This window comes from Passer montanus, unplaced genomic scaffold, assembly GCF_014805655.1.
Source record: "Passer montanus isolate IOZ18808 unplaced genomic scaffold, ASM1480565v1 scaffold26, whole genome shotgun sequence".
Taxonomy (NCBI): Eukaryota; Metazoa; Chordata; class Aves; order Passeriformes; family Passeridae; genus Passer; species Passer montanus.
In genome coordinates, this window is record NW_024367261.1 from 1627829 (window position 1) to 1651462 (window position 23634).

At 42.4% G+C, this 23634-nt stretch overlaps 1 protein-coding gene across 2 annotated transcripts; it reads left to right on the forward strand.

Annotated features, from left to right (window-relative positions):
- Positions 1–1644: 1644 nt before the first annotated feature.
- RIOK1 (RIO kinase 1) lies at positions 1645–17766 on the forward strand. 2 transcript variants are annotated; one of them, XM_039712207.1, is made up of 17 exons: positions 1645–1800; positions 2636–2840; positions 4020–4110; positions 5194–5263; positions 6269–6311; positions 6966–7058; positions 7763–7875; positions 7997–8077; positions 8622–8708; positions 9312–9449; positions 10102–10205; positions 12016–12122; positions 12751–12816; positions 14406–14525; positions 14808–14861; positions 15952–16101; positions 17630–17766. In XM_039712207.1, the coding sequence occupies exons 1-17, from the start codon at positions 1730–1732 to the stop codon at positions 17738–17740; spliced, it is 1704 nt and encodes a 567-aa protein (XP_039568141.1). In that variant the 5' UTR covers positions 1645–1729; the 3' UTR covers positions 17741–17766. The 2 variants fall into 2 exon arrangements, with proteins under 2 accessions (XP_039568141.1, XP_039568142.1); XM_039712208.1 differs by lacking the exon at positions 5194–5263 and adding an exon at positions 5505–5574.
- Positions 17767–23634: the final 5868 nt, after the last annotated feature.

Genomic DNA, 23634 nt, shown 5'->3' on the forward strand with positions numbered 1-23634 from the left:
AGTATCACTATTGCTAAATACAAGGTCTGATAGATGCTGTCCTCCCATGGATTAGGGGTGATAATTGGTAGATCTCTGACACCTTTTTTCCCTTTCTCCTTCTGGAAGTATCACTATTGCCTAGTGAATTGCTCGTAGAACAGTCTGTGCCTGCTTCCAAAGGAGCTCTTAAAGCCTGGGACATAAAAAGTGTGCTGCACTCCAAGGCTGTCGAAAAAGTTACACAGAAGCCTGAAGCATAGAAAGAATAAAAATGAATGTAGAAATCCTCTGGCAGTGTTATGTTTCAAACTGTCCCTTGTCATTACAATAAATGGGTATATTTACTTAAGAGCACTGAATAATTTATTAGAGAGTGAAAGAATCCTGTAGAGCAGCACCTTTTCTACGCACATGGATTAACCCACGTGGATTAAGAGTCCTCCAACACCTGGCTCTAGGAAAAAGATCAGTAAACAATTGATCTTAATCCGATTTCTGTTGTAGGTGGCTGTGCATTGGGAAAAATGAGCACAGAGACTCTCAAAGAGTTGACTTCATGGAAGTGTTGCAGATGCAAATGACACCTATTGTATCAAATCTATTTTAAAGGTATCTCTGCACAAGCACCCATGTTTTCTGCACAATCACAGGGTTTTTTATAGCTTTTATACATACCACTTGGATTATGCAAAAACATCTACAAAAAAAAGAGTGCATTTTAAAGTTTTGCCCTTATGTACCAGGTAGCAAAAGCCCTGCACTCACTTTTATTTTCTTAATCCTACGTTATATTGGCATTTAAACAGTATATAATAGTATTATAATCTGTTTATAGATTAAGCTAAAATTCTTCTAGCCAGGCTTGCAAATTTGGAGCTCCTTTGGCTTCAATTAGAGCTTTATTTTAATACAGACTGGGATTTAATATTTCAGAGTACACCAAATAAAACTTCTCAGTATTTACTACGGAGGACACCTATGTTTTAGGGAAAACAACCATGAACCTGTGGCAGGAATGGTCATTCCCAGTCAAGAATTGAGGGTTTGAAAATATGCTATTTCTAAGGCTAAAATATTAAACATTATACAGGGCCACAGCTCAGTGTTGATGTGTCGGCAGCTGCTGGGGATTCATAGAACCACAGAAAGGTTTGGGTTAGAAGGGACATCCAAGATAATTTATTTCCATCCGCCCTGCCGTGGGCAAGGACACCTTCCCGTCCAGCCTGGCCTCGTACACTTCCAGGGATGGGGCATCCACAACTTCTTTGGGAATCGTTTCCCAGTGCCTCAGCACCCTCACAGGAAAGAATTTCTTACTAATATCTAATCTAACCCTACTCTCGTTCAATGGAAAGCCATTCCCCGCTACAAGCCCTTGTAAACATTTTCCAGTGCCTCAGCACCCTCACAAGAAAGAATTTCTTACTAATATCTAATCTAACCCTACTCTCGTTCAATGGAAAGCCATTCCCCGCTACAAGCCCTTGTAAAAGGTCCCTCCTGTGCCGGCTCCTGGCCCTCCCGCTCGGGAGCCCGGGAATCGGGCGGGAACGAGAGCGGGAACGAGAGCGGGGCCGGGAACGGTGCGGCTCCGTCCCAGCCGCGCTCGCCCGCGATGCTTTTGGTCCCTGTGGCGGCGCCGTAGCGGCCGGGCCGGGCCGGCGCCTGCGTCCCGCGGGCATCCCGGCTGCCGCTGATTCCTGCTCCCAATTCCTGCTCCCGATTCCTGCTCCCTGCCGCCGCCATGGATTACCGGGCGCTGGTGATGAGCCAGGTCGTGCCCGGGCAGTTCGACGATGCGGACTGCTCGGACAGGTGCGGCCGGGGCTGAGGGCGCTGGGGCCGGGCCGGGCGAGCACGCGGAGCGGGAGCGGGAGCAGGAGCAGCCCTGGGATTTGGGCGGCAGCGGGGAAGGGAGGGCGGGCGGTGCTGCCGCGTTACCGGAGGGGGTGAGAGGAAAGGCTGCGTGTGTCTCTCGGCTTCCCTTTTCCATCGTGTGTGCTGCTTTGGGGCATACTTGTCCTGGCAGAAAGCCGTGACGCGGTGCTGGCATTACAGAGTCGTAGCATCAGTTGGGTTGGAAAAGGCCTCTGAGATTATCCAGGCCAAGCTGTGAGCCAGCACCACCGTGCCAGCTAGGCCGTGGCACTGAGTAACAAGTCCAGTCTTTCCTTAAACACCTCCAGGAACGGTGACTCCACCACCTCCCTGAGCGAGCCATTCCAATTTCCTGGGAAGAAACTCTTCCAAATTCTCCTGGTGCAACTTTAGGCCGTGTCCTCTTTTCCTGTCACTCGCTGCCTGGGAGAAGAGACCGACCCCCACGTGGCTACTGCCTCTTTCCAGGGAGCTGTAGAGAGTGACAAGGTCCCCCCGAGCCTTCTTTCCTCCAGGCTAAACACTCCCAGCTCCCTCAGCTGCTTCTCACAGGACTTGTGCTGTCTGGAGCCTTCACCAACTTCATTTCCCTTTTCTTGACCTGATCCAGCACCTCAATATCCTTCCTGAATAGAGAGCCTCACAGCTGGACTCAGTGATTTGAAACACGGGTGAAGATGTGAAGTCATTTATGGGGATAAGAGTATTGGATTTGTGGTGACTGTTACAGTCATTTTTAGTTATAGAGTTATATATCTGTGTTTCTTTTAAGTGAGTCAGTGGAAGACACAGAAGCCTGTAAGGAGGGTGAGGTGCCTGAGAAGTGCCAGTTATGCACGTGTGAAGAAGTTAACGCTGAGGAAGGAGATGGTGATGATGACAACGATGCTGAAGAGGAAGATGAAGACTGGGACTGGGATGATGAGGTGGGAAGACTCACGAAGCGCCACAATGCTGCTGCTGGGTGCAATCCACAGGTATGTTGAAGGTTATTCTGTGGGCTTTGAGGGTGCCCAAGAGCTAATGGGGCCAGCCTGGAGGCTTTGTTGTTGTTAGTGTTGTGTTGAGGGCAAATGCAAGGAGAATTTTCCCTTGAGAGAATCCCCTTCCTTTGCATCTGTTCCTGTGACCTGCTGTATGTGTATGTACATTGTAGCCAGAGCTCCATTCGATTGTCTTGTCTCAAACCTGTTGCTGGATTCCCTGTGTCACTGCAGTTTCCTTCTCTGCCTTACCTTCCTCAACTTTTCTTCTTTGCTCACCCTTAAGATGTTCCTGACTTTTTGGTGTTTGTCCTCTGTGTTTCTGAGCATCTTCCCCAGCCTTTCCATTTATTTTTAGACTATCTGCTAGTCATATCCAGGGTGAAACTAGTTTTATTTTTAACTTAATAGTGAAGAAGGCAAAGAAAAATACAAGCATGGGAAATGGAGGGGGGTGCTTGAAGTGAATTAATTTAGAGTGTATGGTGTTGGCACAGAAACTCTGGTGTTGTGCAGAATGGAAAGCACCCGTGAAGGTAAGAAGGGTGCTGGTTCTCACATCACTAACTTTAGTGTTTTGGACACTAAAGGTTCAAAACTTCATTTTTCTCATGGCTACCAGCTTAGCAGAACAGCTGAGGTAAATCAGAGTGGTGCTGATCATAGCATAGCATGTCTGGCAGTGCTTGTCTTGGGTGGTGTATTCTTGCCTTTATTTAGAGGTTTATGCTGTTCAGTGATGGTGAAATCACGTTCAGGTATCAGTTGTGTTTGGGGAGGACTACATGTAAGAATAAACAGAATCTTGGGAAGTTTTCTTAGTTCATTACCTCTGCATTTTTTCCCTCTTATTTTATTCCTTGTTTCTGTCTTCTGTGCTCTTCCTTTTACAGACAGAAAAAGTGCTGTGTGAGAGACCTGTAGCTTCCTAGACTAAAAAAATAACTGGTTTGGAGCACTTCTAGAATTCTAACTGATGTGCTACCTGTGTTTTCTTTTCTTGATTTAAGTAAAATCTGGTGTTAATCCATATCTGTTTCCTTATATCCCATGTGGTTTTCATCTTGGAGCTTTAGGCATAGGCATTTGAGATGACTTCTCCAATGAAATGGTTTGAATTTCAAGAGGGTTGTGTAAAGGACATCACTTATGTTAACAAATCCTTTATTTCAGGCAAATAGACAGACTCCTAATTGCTCTTCAGCAAAACTGTCAACCCCTGCAGGCAAGGTTTTAAGAAAATTTGAACACAAAATCAATTTAGGTGAGTATAATTGCACTGCTGTTTGTTATTTTAAACAGTTAGCACTCTGTGGCATTCTCAGACTAATTCTGCTTCTGCTGAGCTAGCACTCACTGGAGTGGGTGAGTTAGCCATTGCCAGAGAGATTAAAAATGGCTTAACAGCACTCTGTGGCATTCTCAGACTAATCTGCTTCTGCTGAGCTAGCACTCACTGGAGTGGGTGAGTTAGCCATTGCCAGAGAGATTAAAAATGGCTTTTCAGTACTTGAAGTCGCCTTTAGTCTTCAAGAACTGGCTGTCATACCCCCTTCTCTCTCCACCTTCAGAACCATATGGATGTTTTCTTGGGATTTTATGTTTCCCCTTGACTTCTCTAGGCAATGTGAAGTCTTTCTTCCCTGGATTCTCTCCAAAAGCTGTTTGGGTGGAGGGAGGGTATCAACTCTCTGTTGTGGTGTTGGTGATTCCCACAGCTGCCACCACAGCTGGATTTTCTAGACAAATGCAGTCCCCTGCAGCATTAGGGGGGTACATTATGCAGCAGTTGTGTCCCAGGGGCAGAGTTCCTGTGCTAAGTGAAGAGGCTGCTGTCCCAGCTGGTGTGGTTGGATTTTTGCCCTGAGATGGAGATGGCTGCTCAGCACAGCCTGTCAGGACTGGGGGTAGCTGTGATTGGCACCTTCTGACGGGGTAGAGATCAGAGGTTGGGTTTTCCTTTATAACAAAGTGGTGCTAGGATGAAGGCTGCTGGTATTTGTAGCCAAATACAGCAGCTTTTGTATATTTAGCATTTAATCAAACACCATTTAAATGCATTGTTGAAGAAAGTCTGGAAGGCTATTGCTTATTGTGTTAAGAAAAATGGTATTTGAGAATGCTTCATAAGAGAAGAACAGATAAATTTATTGGTGAGATGTTATCCAAAAGGCATTACTGTTATCACTTTTCCAAGTCTGTGGAATTGTCTCACTCATCTGAGTTGTTACCTTACGGTCCTACTCTGAAATGTAAGCAGAGTGAAGTGTTAGGTTACCCCTGGTGTGTAGGAAACTTCTTTGGGTTTTGTTTTTTTTTTTTTAATTTCTTCTTATGTATTTTTCAGATAAGCTAAATTTTGATGACTCTGTTATAAACAGAGTCACAGAAAAGTCTAGACAGAAGGAAGCAGACATGTGAGTATTACTTATGCTTCTATTAACAGATAAATTTATTGGTGAGATGTTATCCAAAAGGCATTACTGTTATCAGTTTTCCAAGTCTGTGGAATTGTCTCACTCATCTGAGTTGTTACCTTACGGTCCTACTCTGAAATGTAAACAGAGTGAAGTGTTAGGTTACCCCTGGTTTGTAGGAAACTTCTTTGGGTTTTGGGTTTTTTTTTTTTTTTTTAATTTCTTCTTATGTGTTTTTCAGATAAGCTAAATTTTGATGACTCTGTTATAAACAGAGTCACAGAAAAGTCTAGACAGAAGGAAGCAGACATGTGAGTATTACTTATGCTTCTATTCACTTAAATACTTTAAGCCCAGCAGTATAGTGCTTATTTCCTTGTTTAAATAAGTTTGTTAAGAAAAGTGAAGTTAAGAAGTAGTCTACATGCAGTTTGCCCTTTGGTCTTCAACTTCTTGTTTTCTAAATTAGTTGTCAGAATCATCCCAAAGCTTTGATTCTTTTGTCACAGGTAGCACATCTGATTGTGTTGGTGTAAGACAGAAGCCATGCATATAATTTCCCTAGAAAAGACCCTTTGCTACTCTTCTTTTCTAAACACAAATCCATAAGCCACTGAGCTAAGAAGGTGTTGGAGGCCTTAAGAAAGTTCCTCCTGATGATCTGGTGATGGAAAAGTATTTCTTCCTAAGAATTTTTTTTTCAGCCTGCAGCTTATAGCCCTAGGTTGTTGAGACAGGTACAGTTTTCTCCTGCATGAGCATAATTCAGAAAAAGCAGAAAAATAATCTATTGAAGTGAAGGACTCTGATGTTAATGGTAGTGGTTTGTTGATTTTTTTCCATTCCATCCCTCTGTCTGCAGGAGAAACCTTTGGTTTTGTATGAACTGAAAGCCTTACTTCTTCAGGCTGTCATCTTACCTTTGGCACAGAATGTCACAGTTTGCTCTGTCAAAGTACCGAGCCCATATGTGGGATTGTAACATTTTATTTTCACTTCTGCTAGGTACCGAGTCAAAGATAAGTCAGACAGAGCAACAGTAGAACAGGTAAGTCCTTTGTTCATCAAAATTCCCTTTTATCCAGAGTAAATAGTGTAAAATTTTTGGAATCAATGAAAAAACAGAGCAGGAGCAGAGTTTTGGAATTCTCTTTCATTTGTTATGCTGATGAGACCTGTCGTTTCTTTCTTTCTTTCTTTCTTTTGCATATGAAGGTTAACTTTGGTTCCAAAAACATCTTAGACCTCATTGTGATTTGTTCATATGTGTAATGCAGAATTCCATTTTAAGCTTTTATCAAATTCCAAGGAACAAGAAAAAATGCTGAGTTTGCCTTTTTTCTTCTATAGCAAGACTGAATTATTATTGGGCTGAGCCCACATGGCTGTTCTATTTCAGTTATGGTATCTGTATCCCAAGAAAAATCTTACTTTAAAACATTTAATGCAGCTATGGGTGGGACATTATTTCTTTGTGTCTTCTAGAGTTAGTTTGAAGACCTATGCTTGGTTAAAAAAAAATTTTGAAGAAAAAGTGAAATATCTTCCTAGATTCATAGCAAAATTCTGAGTGGTTGCTGTTCAAGTTATTATTTGATCCTTGAAAACAGTCTGATGGCCAGGGTTCTTTAATATTAAAGTAAGACTGGATGGTATTATTTAGTTTTTTGTCCTCTGCTGACTTTCCTGTATTAAATTTGAGGTGTTGGACCCAAGGACCCGAATCATTCTCTTCAAGATGCTCTCTAGAGGTATCATATCAGAAATCAATGGCTGCATCAGCACAGGGAAAGAAGTAAGTTTTATTGCAAATAATGTAGTAGGCTTTTTTTTTCAGCAAGGTGGGTGGAAGTTTATGATGCTCAGAAAATGTAGTGAAGCACTTGGGCTTAGTTCTACATATTTTGTGTTGCTTGATTGGTAAGAAATTTTCTTAAGAAAAAAAATTATTTATGTTAAAGAAAACCAATTTTCCCAAGTATGAAAGATTTCTAGGAATGCTTTAATATTGTCTTAAATTTATGTTGTTAATTGCATCTTTCAAGAAAAAGTTTTGGCAAAGTCATGTATACCCACAGTATTAAATAGTGCCTAAAAAACCATACAAACCCAGATAATTGTGATTAAAGACATACTTCTGCCCTGTGTAGAGGTGAAAACAAGACATTTGGGCCATGCTTTAGGGCCTGAACAGTGCACAGGCTCAAGCTAACCCTTCACACAAGGGCTTGTTTCAGTCTCACAAGTGTGCATGAGGCAGAGTTTTCTTGTCCAATGCTGATTTTGTTCTGAGGGAATTGTTGCACCCCTGCCTCATCTTATGTACTTCCTGTAAGCTTCCCTTCATGGAAAAAGGATTGCCCTGGTATGAAGTCTCCTTCATAGGGGCTGGGGTGGGATCAGCCCTTTTCCAGGTGTCAGAATGAAAGGAAGAGAGAAGATTATGTTGCTTTAAAGAGCTTTTCTTTAATGTTATTTCTTCCCTTTTTAATCTGATAGGCCAATGTATATCATGCCAGTACTGCAAATGGAGAGAACAGAGCAATAAAGATTTACAAAACCTCCATTCTGATGTTTAAAGATCGGGATAAGTATGTGAGTGGTGAATTCAGGTGAGTTTGACTTCTGTCTGATTTTACTGGGGAAAAGGGATTGTTTTGAAAGATGTTAAAATTACTGGTGCTCATGCTGCATTGATAGACTAAGAGTCCCTGTTTATTTTTTTATTTAAAGATTTCGTCATGGATACTGCAAAGGCAACCCAAGAAAAATGGTGAAGACATGGGCCGAAAAAGAAATGAGGAATTTAATAAGGTGATTTTTCCAATTTTTATTTCATCATGCAGAGGCTACCGAAATTTTTAAGTTTATAGGAGTTTATAAACTTTGAAGTTTATAGTTTATTGCTAGACTGTGGCTACCACTACCCTGTCGGGTCTCTGGAGTGTTCAGGACAGTGTCTTAAGCTTCATTATGGGAGAGAAACAAAAGGGGAGGGAGGAATGAAGATCTTCTTTTGTTTTCCTGCTAATGCTCGAAGCTCTTCAGTGTCTGAACTCTGTCTGACATGACTGAACAGCAAGGAGAAGCTAGAAAGGGCTCCTGCTGAGCAGCAGCACGCTGTGTGATATAGGTTAATCTAGGATTAACCTGAACTGTCTAAAGATTCTTTGACACAGCACTGCTTAGAAAAGGGTCAGAATGGTTTTTGTGTGCATTTCCTAGTTGTTCTTCACAAGGGAGAGTTTCCTGAACTCTCACTGTGTTATGTTCAAAGCTGCAGAGCTCCTTTATGCACTGGTGCAAAGCAAATAGAGTTTGGTTTTATTTTTTTGGTGGCTTTGTTCCTGTGTTTCAGGTTGAATACAGCCCAGATACCTTGCCCAGAGCCAATTATGCTAAGGAGTCATGTGCTTGTCATGGGCTTTATTGGTAAAGGTGATAGGTAAGTATCACCTGATATTTCTGAGTATCCTTAGAAAATCAATTTTTTTTGTTGATTTGTTTTTGTTTTTGTTTTTTTTCTTTTTTAATTTAGTAACAGCTTTTCCCAAAGGTTTATTAAAACCAACCAAACCAACCATCTGAATTTACCTACAGTTACTCTAGGCCTGTAAAGTTAACACGCATGTGATCTGTGGAATGGTCCCAGACATTTGTCAGCTACTACTGCAAGCAATCTGTGGGATTGTGAAGCCTCAGTTGTGTGCAAAATTAATTCATAAAGTGGCTGAACCAGAGATTAATGCTGGAAAGGCTTGCTAATCATACATGAAGATAGTTTATTGTTTTGTAGTTACTGACATTAATGTAGCATGGTCCAAATTAGCTCCTGTTGAAAATAGAACTCCAGAATCTTTGGCAAGCCTGTAGCAAAGTTTTGCTCCCCTTTCTTCTGGCTCCTTGCACTTGGTTGCACATCCTGACTTGCTTGGGAGTGAAATCTTTCACTCAGGGAGTGAAAGATTCAGTTAAAGCATTTGCAGCTGGTGTGAAAAAGGAAAAAGTATTTAGTTTCTGTTGGTTTTTTTTTTTTTGTAATTTCAAGGCCTGCTCCTCTGCTGAAGAATGCTCAGTTGTCTGACTCCAAAGTCCGGGAGCTGTACCTACAGATCATCCAGTACATGAGAAGAATGTACCAAGATGCCAGACTTGTTCATGCAGATCTCAGTGAATTTAATATGCTGTATGTTTTTAATCCTTGCTCTGAATTGTGACATCTAAAATGTATGCATTGGCAGCCTCTGTGTGAGAGTACTGATGTACCTTTCAGCGAGGGCGGGGTCCTTGTCCTTACTGGGTTTTGTAACTTTTCTAATTAATTATGTAGCTTTTAGCCCAGATCTGAGCTTTCTCTGTTAAAAAAAGCCAACAGGCAAACAAGCAAAAAAAAAAAAAAAAAAAAAACATAAAAGAAGAAAGAAAAAAAGTTAAAAACCACAACAAAACCCCCTCATGACCAGAAAAAAAACCCGTCAACTCTGGGAAAAATTAGTAATTTATCATTTTTATATAAGGTATTTTATATTAGTTAGGTAGAATTTCACTGCTCTATTTTTATAACTTGTTTCTTGTTTTTTTTTTTTATTTTTCATGCACCTCTCTGCTTTTTTTGCTCATGAGCAGACTATTTTTAAAAAAAGTTTAATCATACAGCTTGTATAGAGGAGGGAAAGGATTGACTAAAAAAGCCACTCTGGCTCTAACATGCAAGGCGTATGCTGGAGAAAGAAGTTAATATATTTTTTTTGCTGGTTCTTAAGTTGGAGGCATGCTTTGTTCCCTGCCCCTGAGCAGTCTGGTGGAGTTGGTGCAGCTGTGTGTGGGTTTCCTTGCAGGTACCACGGGGGGGACGTGTACATCATCGACGTGTCTCAGTCCGTGGAGCACGACCACCCGCACGCGCTGGAGTTCCTGCGCAAGGATTGTGCCAACGTTAACGGTGAGGGGGCTGCACCTCAGCCCTTGTGCTGGCAGCTGGTTTATTTAGCAGGATGGACTCAGTTCACTTGTGTTCTTTCAGGTGTAACTGACTGCAGAAGCTGTCAAAATGCCATTAAAATACTTCCTCTCCTATGCTCTTGTGACTTCCTCGGGGAGCAGTGTTATGAGCTGAGTCCAGAGTAGTGCAGCCTATTCTGCTAGAAATCATGTCTCTGAAATGAGTCACGTGGCTGAATCTCACTTAGGATAGATCTGAGATCACTCCCAGTCTGCAGCAGTGCTCACCCCAATCAGTGAGCTGAGTCCAGAGTAGTGCAGCCTGTTCTCTAGAAATCATGTCTCTGAAATGAATCACGTGGCTGAATCTCACTTAGGATAGATCTGAGATCACTCCCAGTCTGCAGCAGTGCTCACCCCAATCTTAACTTCCCTTACGTAAAATACTGTGCAGACATACCGATGTGTTGCCTTCTGTGTGCTGTATCCTCATCTGGGATTCCTCAGCTGGCAAGATGTTTCTGTGTGTTATAAATTTCCTTGCACTAAGGGCAGCTGAGAGGATTGAGGCACAGAGTAATTAATTAGAGATGTTATCACTTGTCATAGTATTTTGATAAGTTAAGTTTAATGGTGTTTTTCTCTTGAGAATTTGGTCTTCATGTGTGAATATGCATATTGTGTAACAGATACACACCTCCTGGTAGGGTGTGTCCCTGAAGACAAAAAAATCTCTCTTTATAGGCTGCTTTTGTCCTCCCTTTCTTTTCAGATTGACTTTTTTCTTATTTTACAGAGACTCTTAAAAGTCTGGCGCATAATTAGGAAAGATCTGTGTGCATGCTGTATATTTGTTGATAAAAGTATGCTGCTTTTTCCTTATTCCTTTTCAGTTCATGCATTCCTAGTAACTCCCTTCTGTCTCAGCTAGTCAGACCCTTGCTCTTTATTCATGTCTTTTGACTTACTCTCCCTAAATATTCTAGTGTCTCAGTGACTTGCAGTGGTTTTGGTGTTGTTTTGTTTGTTTTCTGTCACTGCAGCTTTCTCTGTCTAAACCTTCTACAGAGACTCTAAGAAACACCTGGTTCTGCCCTAGGTGTGATCTTTGCAGAGGCTTGTGGTTCCACGGGCATAGACAGCTGCCTCCAAACTAAGTCCTTTTCTAATCCTTCTATGATTAATTTCTCAAAGTGAGAGATCTTCTGGGAATTTTAGTAGGAAATACTTGTTAAACAATCCTTGTTAAAGCAGCAAAGTGTCACTTGCTACTGTTTTTCAGAACGGAAATGCAGCCTATGAATTTGGTCATAACTGATTTAAGAAAGCAATTCTGAGTGCAGTAGCGAGGAAGGTTGTAGGATATCAAAGTGTCTTCCCTTTGGGGTGGATCCTGATGTACTGTATTTCAGTGGCCACTTGTTTCTCTCTGGCAAAAGTTTGAGGTGTCCATTCCTTATTTGAAATACATTTTTTTTAATCTTAGTCATTAAAAATACTATACCTGTCTTGAATTCTTTACTTCTTAGCCTGTACTTCATTATGTCAGGATCCTGCTGAAATTGATTTGGCTTTTATATTTATGCAGCTTTATTCCTTTTTGTATTTGTTGCATCTGGGAGATGAACAGTTTTATTTCAGATGACCAGGAAATCATCTGGTAACTAAACTCTATATGATGTAGAATGTGCTTCTGAGACTTTCCCAAGTCATTAGAGTTGTTGGCTTGCTGGAATTGTCACTTTAACATCCAGGCTGTGTAGTTTGATGGAGTTACTAACGGGTTTTTTCTCTCCCGTGTTTCCTGGCAGACTTTTTCCAGAAGCACAATGTTGCAGTGATGACAGTGAGGGAGCTGTTTGAATTTATTACTGATCCTTCTATCACAAGTGAAAACATTGATGACTACCTGTCTAAGGTAAGACCTCATGGCCTTGTTACTGAGTAAGGGGACAGTAAAAGCAGATCTAGTTCAAGCTCCATCATCTCATTTGTTCTACATCCTAAGGAAGCCAGCACATGACATTGTTGTGCTAGTGCTTCAGAAATTCATATAGGTCTTTTCCATTTATACCATTGTAGGGTGACACTGCTTTCATTGCAAGTTTTCTCAGAAACTCTGTGTAATCATGAAGACTCAAATGTCTGTTTGAGGTGCTGCAAGAGCCTGGGTGCTTTAAGTTAGCTCTTCCATTCTGGCAAGGAGGGGCTCTGCAGAAATATAATCGTGCTTATACGGAGAGTGGTGTTGTATGTCCTGTAGCCATGCTGGGCCTGCTGCAGTTTGCTCTGGGGGGAGCAGCTGCTGGTGTGTTTTTCTCGCTGACACAGCCGGCCCTGAGCTGCAGCTGTCAGTGTGCTTCGCAGCAGTGCTGCTCACCATTAGGTGTCGCTGAAGGCATTCCCACTGGGACTGCTGGAGTGCGTGTGAGTGACCGTGAGCACAGGCAGAAACGCAGATGGGAATAGTTGGATGTGATTCTAAAGGCTTAGTGCTGCGATTCTAAAGAATGATAACTTTTTTGTAATGTTTTGTATTTCTTTAGGCAATGGAAATAGCATCGAAAAGAACAGAGGAGGAAAGATCCAGTCAAGATAAAGTGGATGAGGAAGTGAGGATTTCTGTTCCTGCTATGAAATTAATATTAACCTTACTTCTTCTAAACACTGAAAAATGTTCTGTTTTCTTTGGAAAAATGTGCAGCTGATGATAAACAAAACATTGTTTGTGATACTGAGATGTCTTGACCTAGTTGAGATTTGAAGTATTTAAGGGATGCCATGTGTAAAAGCTGGCAGCAATAAGCTGTTAGAAGGCAAACATTCTATTTCCTAAACCAGTTTGTTTGCTGACATCTGTGTCTCTTGATGTATCTTCCAGTTCAGGTTTAGTTAACAAAAAACCTGAGTAGAGAGATCTGGTTTTGCCAGTGGTTTTGGGCCAGTGATACAGAAGGCTATTTGGATAAGTGCATTGGCCAAATTGCCTACCTAGCTCTGCTCCCAGTCTAATTCAGTTCTTCCATTGCTTTTACATTCAGTGAAGCCATCTCAAGTCTACTACAAAAAGCTGTTAATGTTCTGGAAATGCTTGATGTAAAGGTAGAACCATTTCTATCTTAGACTTAACTCTCTATTCCAGAAGAGTCTAAAAAAACCCAAAACCATCAACCAACAAAAACCTCTTATCTTGTGGGTCAATACAACTTGATTTATTCAAGACTTTTTTGTCTTGGAGCTCAGCAGGTTTCACTAACTGCTTCAGGCTTTGCCAAGGAAAGATGTTTTTTGTTTCCCACTATAGCCTCAGCATAAAACTACTGAGGTGTAGAGTCAGATTCTAGTGTATGATAGCAAGCCCATCTTCTGCAAGCAAGTTACTCCTTTGTTTATATGAGGTACTGACCTGTAACAGAGATGGTTTTGTAGCAGCTAAGTTCAGTTCATTTGTCTTAGACTTTCCATGTGACCATGGCTAATTTGTGCCACTTCCCTTGGAAAAGAGTAGAGCTGAGTAAGGGCAGCTCTGTGGAAGTGAGGGCCTGTGCTTTGTGCACAGCTCTCAGATGAGCAGTGATCATGAAGGGTGCTGAATCTGTACTGGGATGGAACTGATACTACGAAAGAGAAGCAAAACAATTTCTCTGATCTGGTAGGGTCTTAAGCTTGCTGAAAGACTGTTTCAAATGTGACAAACTTTAAGCATGTTACTGATAGTGCAGTTAGTTTTTATTGTACTGTACTGCTGCAAGAACCTTTTTTGAGTTGTACTGTAGATTGAAGCGGGTATTTTTACATAAAGAGATTAAGTTCTAGCAGTGAATTTCAATGGAGTTGCCTCCTGAAGGCATTATAAACATTACAATAAAAGCATTAGAAAAATTAGGATACAAAACCTTAGGACTCAAATAGGCTGAGAGATGGTTGGAGAATTTTGTAAGTGGGCTGGTGTGAGTCACGCTCACGGAGCCTTATTAATTGTGATCTGTCAGTAATGTCTAGGTTGCACATTAAGTCTGCCCCTACAAAAAATAAGCAAACAAAATACAGCTCTGTAGTTCAAATCGTAGTGGCTGATTGCTATGTTTATTTGTTGTTCCTCTGATTGTGATTATTCTCCTAAGGATGCATAATTAGGAGAGAAGACCATCATGACACTATATGTAAATTAGTAAGTCTGTGTTTCCTTTCACTGTGCTAGGTATTTAAGAAGGCCTACATACCTCGGACTCTGACTGAAGTTAAAAACTATGAGAGGGATGTGGACATAATGATGAAATTGAAAGAAGAGGATATGGCACTGAATGTTCAGCAAGATAATGTGAGTAGACATGCTGAGGACCTGCAAAAAAGAGAGAGGGAATATGAATTCTTACTGGAAACTGTTAGCAACAAACAAAACCAGAAACTTTGCTACCAAGGTGTGGAATACTAAATATATATCATGCTTTAAAATTGTCTGGTTAGTGCTTAATGCTAACATTGTGGATTTTATCCTGGTCTTTATTTCTTTAAAATTATTTTTAGATAGTAATTTTCTCTGAGCACAAAGAATTGAAATGTAATTTGATGATGTAATTTCTTCCTCTCTCCCTTGGAGCAGATTCTCTACCAGACTGTGACAGGACTGAAGAAGGATTTGTCTGGTGTTCAGAAGGTGAGAGGGTCTTTTTGAAATCCTTCATTTTAGCCATTTTCAGAAATGTGCTTACAGGTAGTTCAGAGAATGCCTGGTCCTGCATCTGACACCATGAAAGAAGCCTTTGTGTGCAGATTGATCATTTTTGTTAGGATGGGTCTGCACAAGAAATTATTTGCTTCCCTGCACTGTGGCTGATGCTGGGTTGCTTGAGAATGGAATTAAAATCCTTGCTGTGGCCATGATCTCTAAAGTTAAGGTGACAGTGAGGGAAGGTGTTTTCTGATTATGGAACATGTAATTGATTTAAACTGTTGCATGACTGCAAGTTTGGATATGTTTCTGATATCAGATATAATATCAGATGTGTTGATATGACAGTGTATCTGTTGTAATGTTGCATAAAGAACAGTCCTCCAGTATAAGCCATAAAATATTATGTCTTACTGTGTCTGAAGTACTTGACAGTGACACTTCTGTAAAGTAGATTGGATGAGAAGTTGGATACAGAGCACTTGGAGCCATGTCATTCAAGGCAGAAGCCCTGTGTGGGTTCCCCCTCTTTACTTTGTCAAAGTTCTCTAGCAGTGGTGTAGACTCTTGATTTAAAATGGAAATATAAATATGGATAGGATCAGGCTGTAGCACAGTCTCCAGGCTTGTTTAAGAATAAGTGAGTGTTCCAGTGCAGATATTTGTGTTTGCAATATAAAATACATATAGTGCCCCCAAGGTAGATTTGGGCATGATCCAAGGATAATTAAAAATAGGCTTCCACATATGTTAGCAAATTGCTGTTTAACTTAGGGAAATTAGTTTGGAAGTGCAAATAACAGCTGTGCTTTGAGCCCTGGCCTAAAAAAATCTGTGGTGTACATTCTAGATTCCTTGTTCTTAGTTTGGCTTAACCTACTTTTCATGCTTTATCTTGAAACTCACTGAGGGCTGTGGTAAGGGAGATAGCATCAGATTGCTCAAGGGCTTCTTTGCAGCAGATTCAGTTTTCTTTTTTGTGAATATATATATATACATTGTGCATGTATATGTGTGTATACTGCCATTAGGTTTCTTGGTTTTGATTTGATATAGTTCTTGATGTATCTTGCAGATTCCTGCACTCCTTGAAGAGGCAGACAATTCAGAAACAGACTCTGATGATGATGATGATGATGGCGGCAGCTCAGAGGACTCTGATTTGGGCTGTAAAGAATCTGTACATCCCAAAGATAAACCTGCTGAAGTTAGCATGGACAAAAAGGTCAGCTGGCTGGGAATTGTTTATTTTTTCCCACCTTTGCTTATATGACACAAAAAACCCCATCCAAACTTAGTGTCTCTTATTTCTTCTTGTCTGAAACAAGCTGTGGACCTTTCCAGTTGTGGAGAACAAGAGCAGAGGCAGTGAATTTCATTGGGGATGCTTTATTAAAGGTGGTTTTATGTAGAGCAGTGTGCAACACAGCTCTCTGTAGCTTAGGCAAAGCTAGAAGAAAGACCTCTACAGGAAATTATAGGGCTACACAAAGTAGAATTCAGTGAAGCCTGGGCAGCTTTTCAGTCCCTCTGGCTACTCTTCCAGGCTTTGGTGTTCAGGTTTGTGGCTGTGTCCCTGATGAACCTCCTTATGCCCAGACAGCTGAGACCACTGGATCTGTAGAACTGGAGATCTGGTGACAGTGTTTGTACCACAGTGGCTTTTGCAGTACCATTAATACAGGCTGGCTAGCTTTGCTGTGGGCAAGAGATGTAATGCAGTCCAGCAAAGGGATTACAGGGATTATGGTCTGGGGTTTGGGTTTTCTTTGAGGTTTCATTTTCTAAACTGTGGAACAATATGCTCAGTTTTGGTGAGGCTTTCCTGCAGAGTATCACTCATGAGTGAGAGACTTTTGGCAGCCTTTTAGGTGCTGGGGGAAAAAAAAAGAATAAAAGGAAAAAAAAGGCAGGATGAAACTTGCAGGCTTAAGGGATTCAAGATTTGGGACATTGCATTTTAGGTTTTTCTTCCTAGAAAATGTAAGATAATCTATTTCATACCTGTCAAATAAGAATGCAGCACTCCACTACACACTGCCAGTCTTGAGCTGCTGCCTTTTAGATGTGAAACAGGGAAGTCTTGGCCACTTTTCCTCCTAATTGATAGGTTTTCATTTGAACTTCTTTTTGTGTGAGCTGAGGGTTTTTTGTAACCTGTGTGTATAGCTGTAGGTTGAACAACTGATTAGCAGCAATTACTTCTACCTGCCCCTTCCTCTTTGCTGACTTTTTGTTTTCTAGTTGAGTCTCATCCCTTCTGTGTCTGGCACAGATTTACAGTGTGTTGCAGTAGCATGGCATTCTTTCCTGCCAGTCCTGCTGATGATCAGCTTGCTCTATCATCACATACTGGATCAATATTTTTGTATGACACATAGAAACACATACTGTAGTAGCCCTGTGGGCAGCAGAAAATGTAGACCAGACAACCTGTTGTAATCTTAGGTGTAAATAGCATGAGTTAAGAGTGCCTCTTGTTCACTTGCTCAAAGGTTGCATGAAACTCAGCTTCTAACTATTTTGAATTTTGCCTTGTCATTACCAATGTGCAGGTCTGGGCTGCATCCCCAACCTGTATTTCCTTTTTCCTTTCCCCTCACCATTTCTATTGATTTATAAAATTTATTTATCTTGATAACCTTATTTTTATGTCATGTGTTAATTAACTTGCTAATGTAATGATTGATTTACTTGCTTAAAACTCTTCATTCCTTTCTGGCTTTAAATGAATGGTGTTTGATTCCTTATAGGAAAGGAAAAAGATGGTTAAAGAAGCCCAAAGAGAAAAGAGAAAAACCAAAATCCCAAAGCATGTGAAGAAGAGGAAAGAAAAGACTGCAAAAATGAAGAAAGGCAAATAAAATCATCTTTGGCTCAGAGAAAGGGATGATGTGTTGTGGATTAGTCAGTCACCATCTTTTTTTCTTTATTAAAAAATTAAAAATCCTTTATTTATATAGAAACAGTATAAACTGTGAGGGTGGTTTTGTTAATAACTTGGTGAAGTTGTTTGAACAGAGTGTATGACATGGGTTTCTTGATGGGAAGCAATGAGTCTAAGATTTACACCTGCTAAAATTCTTTACCTGTGCAGGTTTGACTGTTTTGCTAAACTCACATTGATTTGTTCCTGTGTTCTAACTGCCCGTGCCTTCTTCACAGCATGGCAGCAAATAGAGCTCTGCAGGCTCTCAGAGTGCCCTGGGATAACCCTGCAGGCATTGTGCCTTTGCTGCCTCCCTGTGCTTGCGTCGCCATTGATGGCCAAGTGCACATGTGGCTGCAATCCCCAGTTCCACCTTCACAGCCTCTCTGGTGCCTTTGGCTAGAAATCTCGTAAGAGAGGAACCCAGCAGGGCTCTCTTTTCTCTCTCTGCTCCCTTTCTCCATCCACACAGGGGTTGATAGCACTCTCACATGCAGTACTCATGTAAGCGTAGGCAGTGTTACTGGAGCAAGCAAGACTGGTATTTTCTCAGCAATGGGGATGTTTGTTGGGACACTGAGATGAGAAATGTGCATTTTAGAAATTGGCATTACATCAGGCACAAGAGAGGGGCCAGCCTCTAACTTGGAAGTGAAGGAAGGAGGACTTGCAAGACCTATATCCAGAGGTGAGGGACTACTGGTCATTCTCGTAACACCAAGGGCTTAGATGCTGCCAGAAGCATGGACACCTTATTTTCTGCCTGTGTACAGGTGTATTCAGGCAGAGGTGGCCTCGGTGATGGCTGCCCTGAACCTGGCTGGTTGTGTTCATCCATGCAGTGCTGAAGGTGACTGAAGCAGTAACAGCTTTGTACACTTTGTCCTTGAAGTCCCATTGGACTGGGGACTCTCCCTGCTGACTGACAGGGCTGTGGTGTGCATATCTGCCATGATTCATGAAGACAGTGCACCAGGAAGTGGGTGTAGGGCCTAAACGTTGTGGATGGAGTGGGGAATTGTGTCAGAGTTGTTGCCTTTCCCCAGCAGCAAGCTGTGCACTGGGTGGACCTTGGTGTTTTTAGTGAAGTGGGCTAAGCATAAATGACTGAAGCTGTGTGTGCTTTGTTTTGTGTAGCTCAGCAGTGGATGACTCCACGAGGAAGCTGGTCCGTGGCTGATCAGTGTGAGTGGGGGCTGTCAGACACAAGAGACAGCCACCTTATCTTTGGGGGTGGGTGCTCTGAAGGCAGGGATAGGTGCTGGTTCTTGGCAAAGAGCCTGGGAGCCCCAGAGACAGAGCATGTCCCACGGGGCAGTGTTTACCTCCTTTACCTGAGCAGACACTTCAGAGAAAGGAGGTTGCTCTCATCTGTGCTTGAGGCAAGAGGAAATGTCCCAGCCCACATAACCTTGTCTTCCCTCCAGGCCGTGCTCCACAGCCTTATCAAGTTTGCCTAGCTCTAGCTGTCCTGTAGCAGGATCCTGGATCTGTCATTTTGGACTGGAGCCTTGCTGGCAGTGATGTGCAGCAGGACTGTCTGTGCAGGCTGTTCAAAGCATGAGCTGCCTGCCTCAGGTGTTTGCTGGAGGACAGGTACACACAGTCAGGGTGCTGGCAGGGGACCTAAGGTGAAGCACAGCCAGAAAAGCCATGTGCAAGTGTGGGGTGTGTGCTTGTTGGAGGTGGGCTCTGAGTGCAGTTCATGTGTCCTGGCCACTGCAGGCCTGACAGGCACTAAAGTGAAGCAGTCCACAGGAGTGGGTTGATGGGGAGCTTCTTGAGCCAGAGCGATGAGATGAAGCATCTTCCTGGTGATCCCTGAAGCAAGAGAATGGTTGAAGAATACTGCACGTAACTGCCAAAAGGCACTGGTCTGATTGGGTGTGGGGAGGATGAGGATGGGATGGCATGACTTTGTATCCTGTGCTAAAGAAGAAACTTCAGAGCAGCACAGATACTCAGTTAACCTGCTTTTCCCCCAGAGATGAGGCTCCTACAAGGCCCACTCTGCCATGGCAGCATGTTTTTGCTGTGCCCTGCTGCTGGCACCTATGCATACAGAGTAGTATTACCATATATGCCAGTTCTACGTATAAAAACAATGGGGACAAAACCAGCTCAAAGCTAATGCTTCCCCTTTATCTTCCATAATTTTCCTCCTACCCCCTCTTCCTCCACTCCCCAAGATTGTACGTGCTGGTAGGGTTCGTGGGTCTCTTGTGGGCTGTTCCAAGAATCTCCATGGTGGAGGTCACCTCATGTCATAGCACAAGCAAATAGAGCCTGGAGAGGGGGGCTGTGGGGTCCTGGTGGGCTGTGGAGCCAGGAGATGACCCTGAGATGTCCCAGCAGCAGTGAGACTGAGCTGTGCAGGTGTGATACCTACCCCTAAGACTGAGAATTCCCCTCTGTTGACTGCAATCAATGTTCCTCCTCTGCTCCGCTGCTCACTGGGTGTTCCAGTGTCAAAGTGGAACACTCAGATTACTATTTTCTCCCCTTTTGAATGAGAACATCTGTACTGAGGCCGTGCCATAAACTCTCTTGCTTTGTCACTGAGGCTTTGGGAATGTTCCTGCAAGCAGGGCTTTTGATAACTGGTATGTTTTTCAAAGCACAACTGTTTTGTTTTCTGTCTTCTCTGAAAATGGATTGGAGTCCAGTTCTGTCAGGCAATCCAAAGAAATTTTTACAGCTGCAAAAGCAGAACATTCAAGTACTTTGATACTCCTTGCTGGCTTAAAGTAGTGGAGGAGGATTGGTTTTAAAAAGACACGATAAGGTGCTTTATGCAGAGGGCAGGCTGTGGGTGGGTTTTGGCAGAATGCTGCCTGTGGTGTTTGCACCAGTGTGGGTAAGAATGGGCTTGAAATTGGCTGTCTAATCTGAGATGCTGTTAATTTTATTATTATTATTATTATCATATATATATATATATAAATAAATAAATATATGGCCTGAGCATCTGAAAGACATCAAATTCTCAGGCACAGGTCAGATGCTTGGAAAAATGCACTTCTGGAAATTGGAGGCCAGAAGATTTAGTGACATTAGAAAGCTTAAGAATGTAGAATGGGAACACTTACAATTGTGTTATCAGAGATAAGATTAATGTCTTTTGTACATTTTTATCTTCCTGGGCCTTTCCAAGTAGTCCTGTCTTTGCAGTCATTCACTGGGATTCAGTGGGAGAGGACTGGAAGGAGACACTGCTAAATAATATATGTTATGTTCCAAAAAAGTTCATTAGTGAGGTGGTGGAATTTTTGGGGTGGTTCAGCCCCCCACTCCCCTGAAGTTCTGCAGTGCTGTAAGGCTGGTTTGCACTCTGAGCACTTGGCACCAGGCTTGGTCTGAGGTCTGTGCCAGGCTGGTATTTATTTGTTGCTTTTTCCACGTGATATATTTTATTATAAGTAGCAGCAGAAGCATTGGAAGGTGGAGTTTTGTGGATTTGGTTTCCCTGTGATGAAGCCAGTAAAACCAGCTTTGTAAGGATACGTCTGCTCAGAGGATTTGATTTCCATGCTGAAATATTTTGATTAAACAATGCCACAGTGCACAACCAGCTGTGGCAGGCTGCACGCTGGCTTTTGGCCTGTGTGCTCAGGCAAGGGTCTCACCTGGGGCTCTCTGAGACACAAAAGAAGCAAGGCTGACATTTTCTAAGACCAATGTGTCCTTCAGATTTTGGTCACAGGTAGTGGAGGAGCTGATGATGAAGAGCTGTGAGGGCTGGATTTCAGAATACCAGGTTAACTCAGAAAGTTAACTCAGAATTTATTTCGAGCTTTCTAGGGCATTGCTGGAAAAATAAACACATAACTTAATGACTCATTGTTTTTACAGTTGTAATTTTGGTCCTTCTGAACTGCTAGTAGACTTTCAAAGCAAAATGCCAACCTTTGCCTTAGCATCTCGTTACTTTTCTGGTCTTGACATAACCTTATGTTCCTTGTGCTAATCTTTGTGTCCTCTAGAGGGAGAAGTAAGTTCATGCTCAGGAAAGTGCCAAGGCTCCTTTAATATGTCAAAAGTGCTTATTATATTTCAATCATCTACATAACTTTCTGTAAATTTTGATGAAGTTGTACATATACCTAGGTGTTATTTTGGGGTTTTTTTCTCCTGAATTTGTAGTTCTTGTACAAGGTTTTATATCTTGAGGGCTCAGGGGCATAATTTGTTCTGGGCCAGGCCAGGCCTTCAACAATGGTATGAATGCTGGGTTTAGGAAGAGGTTCTAGATGGCAAACACCAAGAAAAATTCTTTCCCCCTGTTCAAATGATGAAGGCTCATGGTAAGAATCTAAAAAACATTAAGGATATCATTCTTCAGCTGCCCAAATTCACAGGCATAAACATCCATCTTTTGTGTAATGCAATTGGTAGCAATCATTTTGCCACAATCACTAGCCCTAAACACAGTTTGAGTTGTTGATAGATGCTGGCTTGTGTTCCTTTCCCTTCCCCACCTCCCCTCCATAGCTGTTTAGAGGTTCTAGATGGCAAACACCAAGGAAAATTCTTTCCCCCTGTACAAATGATGAAAGCTCATAGTAAGAATCTAAAAAATATTAAGGATATCATTCTTCAGCTGCCAAAATTCACAGGCATAAACATCCATCTTTGTGTAATGCAATTGGTAGCAATCATTTTGCCACAATCACTAGCCCTAAACACAGTTTGAGTTGTTGATAGATGCTGGCTTGTGTTCCTTTCCCTTCCCCACCTCCCCTCCATAGCTGTTTCTTTACTAAGGACTGACATAAGAACAAACTTGGCCCTTCTTGCTGACATGCAACAACCTGCCTCCGACCTCTGCAGCCTGCCTGGAACTGTAAGCTTTCCTAGGCAGCAGTGTGAATGCTAGACCTAGCCTGCAGCAGTAGGTTTAAGGCTATCTCTCCAATCTAGCCCAGAGATCCATGTCTGCAGCAAAGGCCACGAGGCTGGGGCTTGCAGTTGGCAGGTGTTGCTTGGGGGTTTTGTGTGTTGTTTCCTTTTTCCTCTCTTTTCTTTCCCCCTAAGAGAGCAGGCTATGGTTGCAGCAGGCTGCTCAGAACAGGATGGAGGGTGGCCAGTGACCCTTCTCCTGGCATTAGGACTGGGTTAAGGCCTGGCACGAAGGCTGGTGATGGGGACATGAGGACAGGAAGCCAAATACATAGTTATCTGCTAAAGATGCAGAGCATTTACTTGGCATTCCTGCTCTTGAGCATTCTTTTCATCCCTTTGGCTAATCTGAGCCTCAAACCCTGAAGCTGAATGTGAGCCCTGTGCTCTGTGCTGTCACTTCCCTCCCAGACTCAGCCAGGGCTGATTCTCTATAGCTGACTGCACCCCCTACCCTCTGGGGTCTGGGGGCAGATCCAGTTTTTTAGTGCCTCCAGCTCTGAGTGTTAACCCCAGTTCAAACTCTAGCCTTGCCCTGAAACTGGAAAGTCCAGTATTCCCCAGACATCATTCTGGGAGGTATGATCAGAACCAGCTGGCACCTAAACAAGAAAGATACAAAGCTGGTTCTGCAGCCCCTTCACTCCATAATCTACACCCATGATCAGATGGAGCCAGCAGCTTGCCAAGCTGGAAATGTCCAGAATCAGCCTAGAGTTTGGTGGTACTTCCAGGCTCCAGAAATTAAATTCACTATTCATTCCTCTCTGTCTTTAGCCCTGGCTGTGAGTTGTCTGAAAGATGGATGAGACTCAGGATGGGCAGCTCTGAGAAGTCTGAATGGATGTTTGATGCTGAATTCTGAGCAGGGAGATATTGCAGGTTTGCCACCAGTGCTTTGTTTAGGGATGTGGACAGCAAGTCTGAAAA

Bases quoted from the DNA above. Each gene is read 5' to 3' on its own strand.
- RIOK1 (XM_039712207.1), top strand. From the start codon at position 1,730: ATGGATTACCGGGCGCTGGTGATGAGCCAGGTCGTGCCCGGGCAGTTC. The intron at 4,111-5,193 runs GTGAGTATAATT...TGTATTTTTCAG, and splicing joins TGAACACAAAATCAATTTAG to ATAAGCTAAATTTTGATGAC. The intron at 9,450-10,101 runs GTATGTTTTTAA...GTTTCCTTGCAG, and splicing joins CTCAGTGAATTTAATATGCT to GTACCACGGGGGGGACGTGT.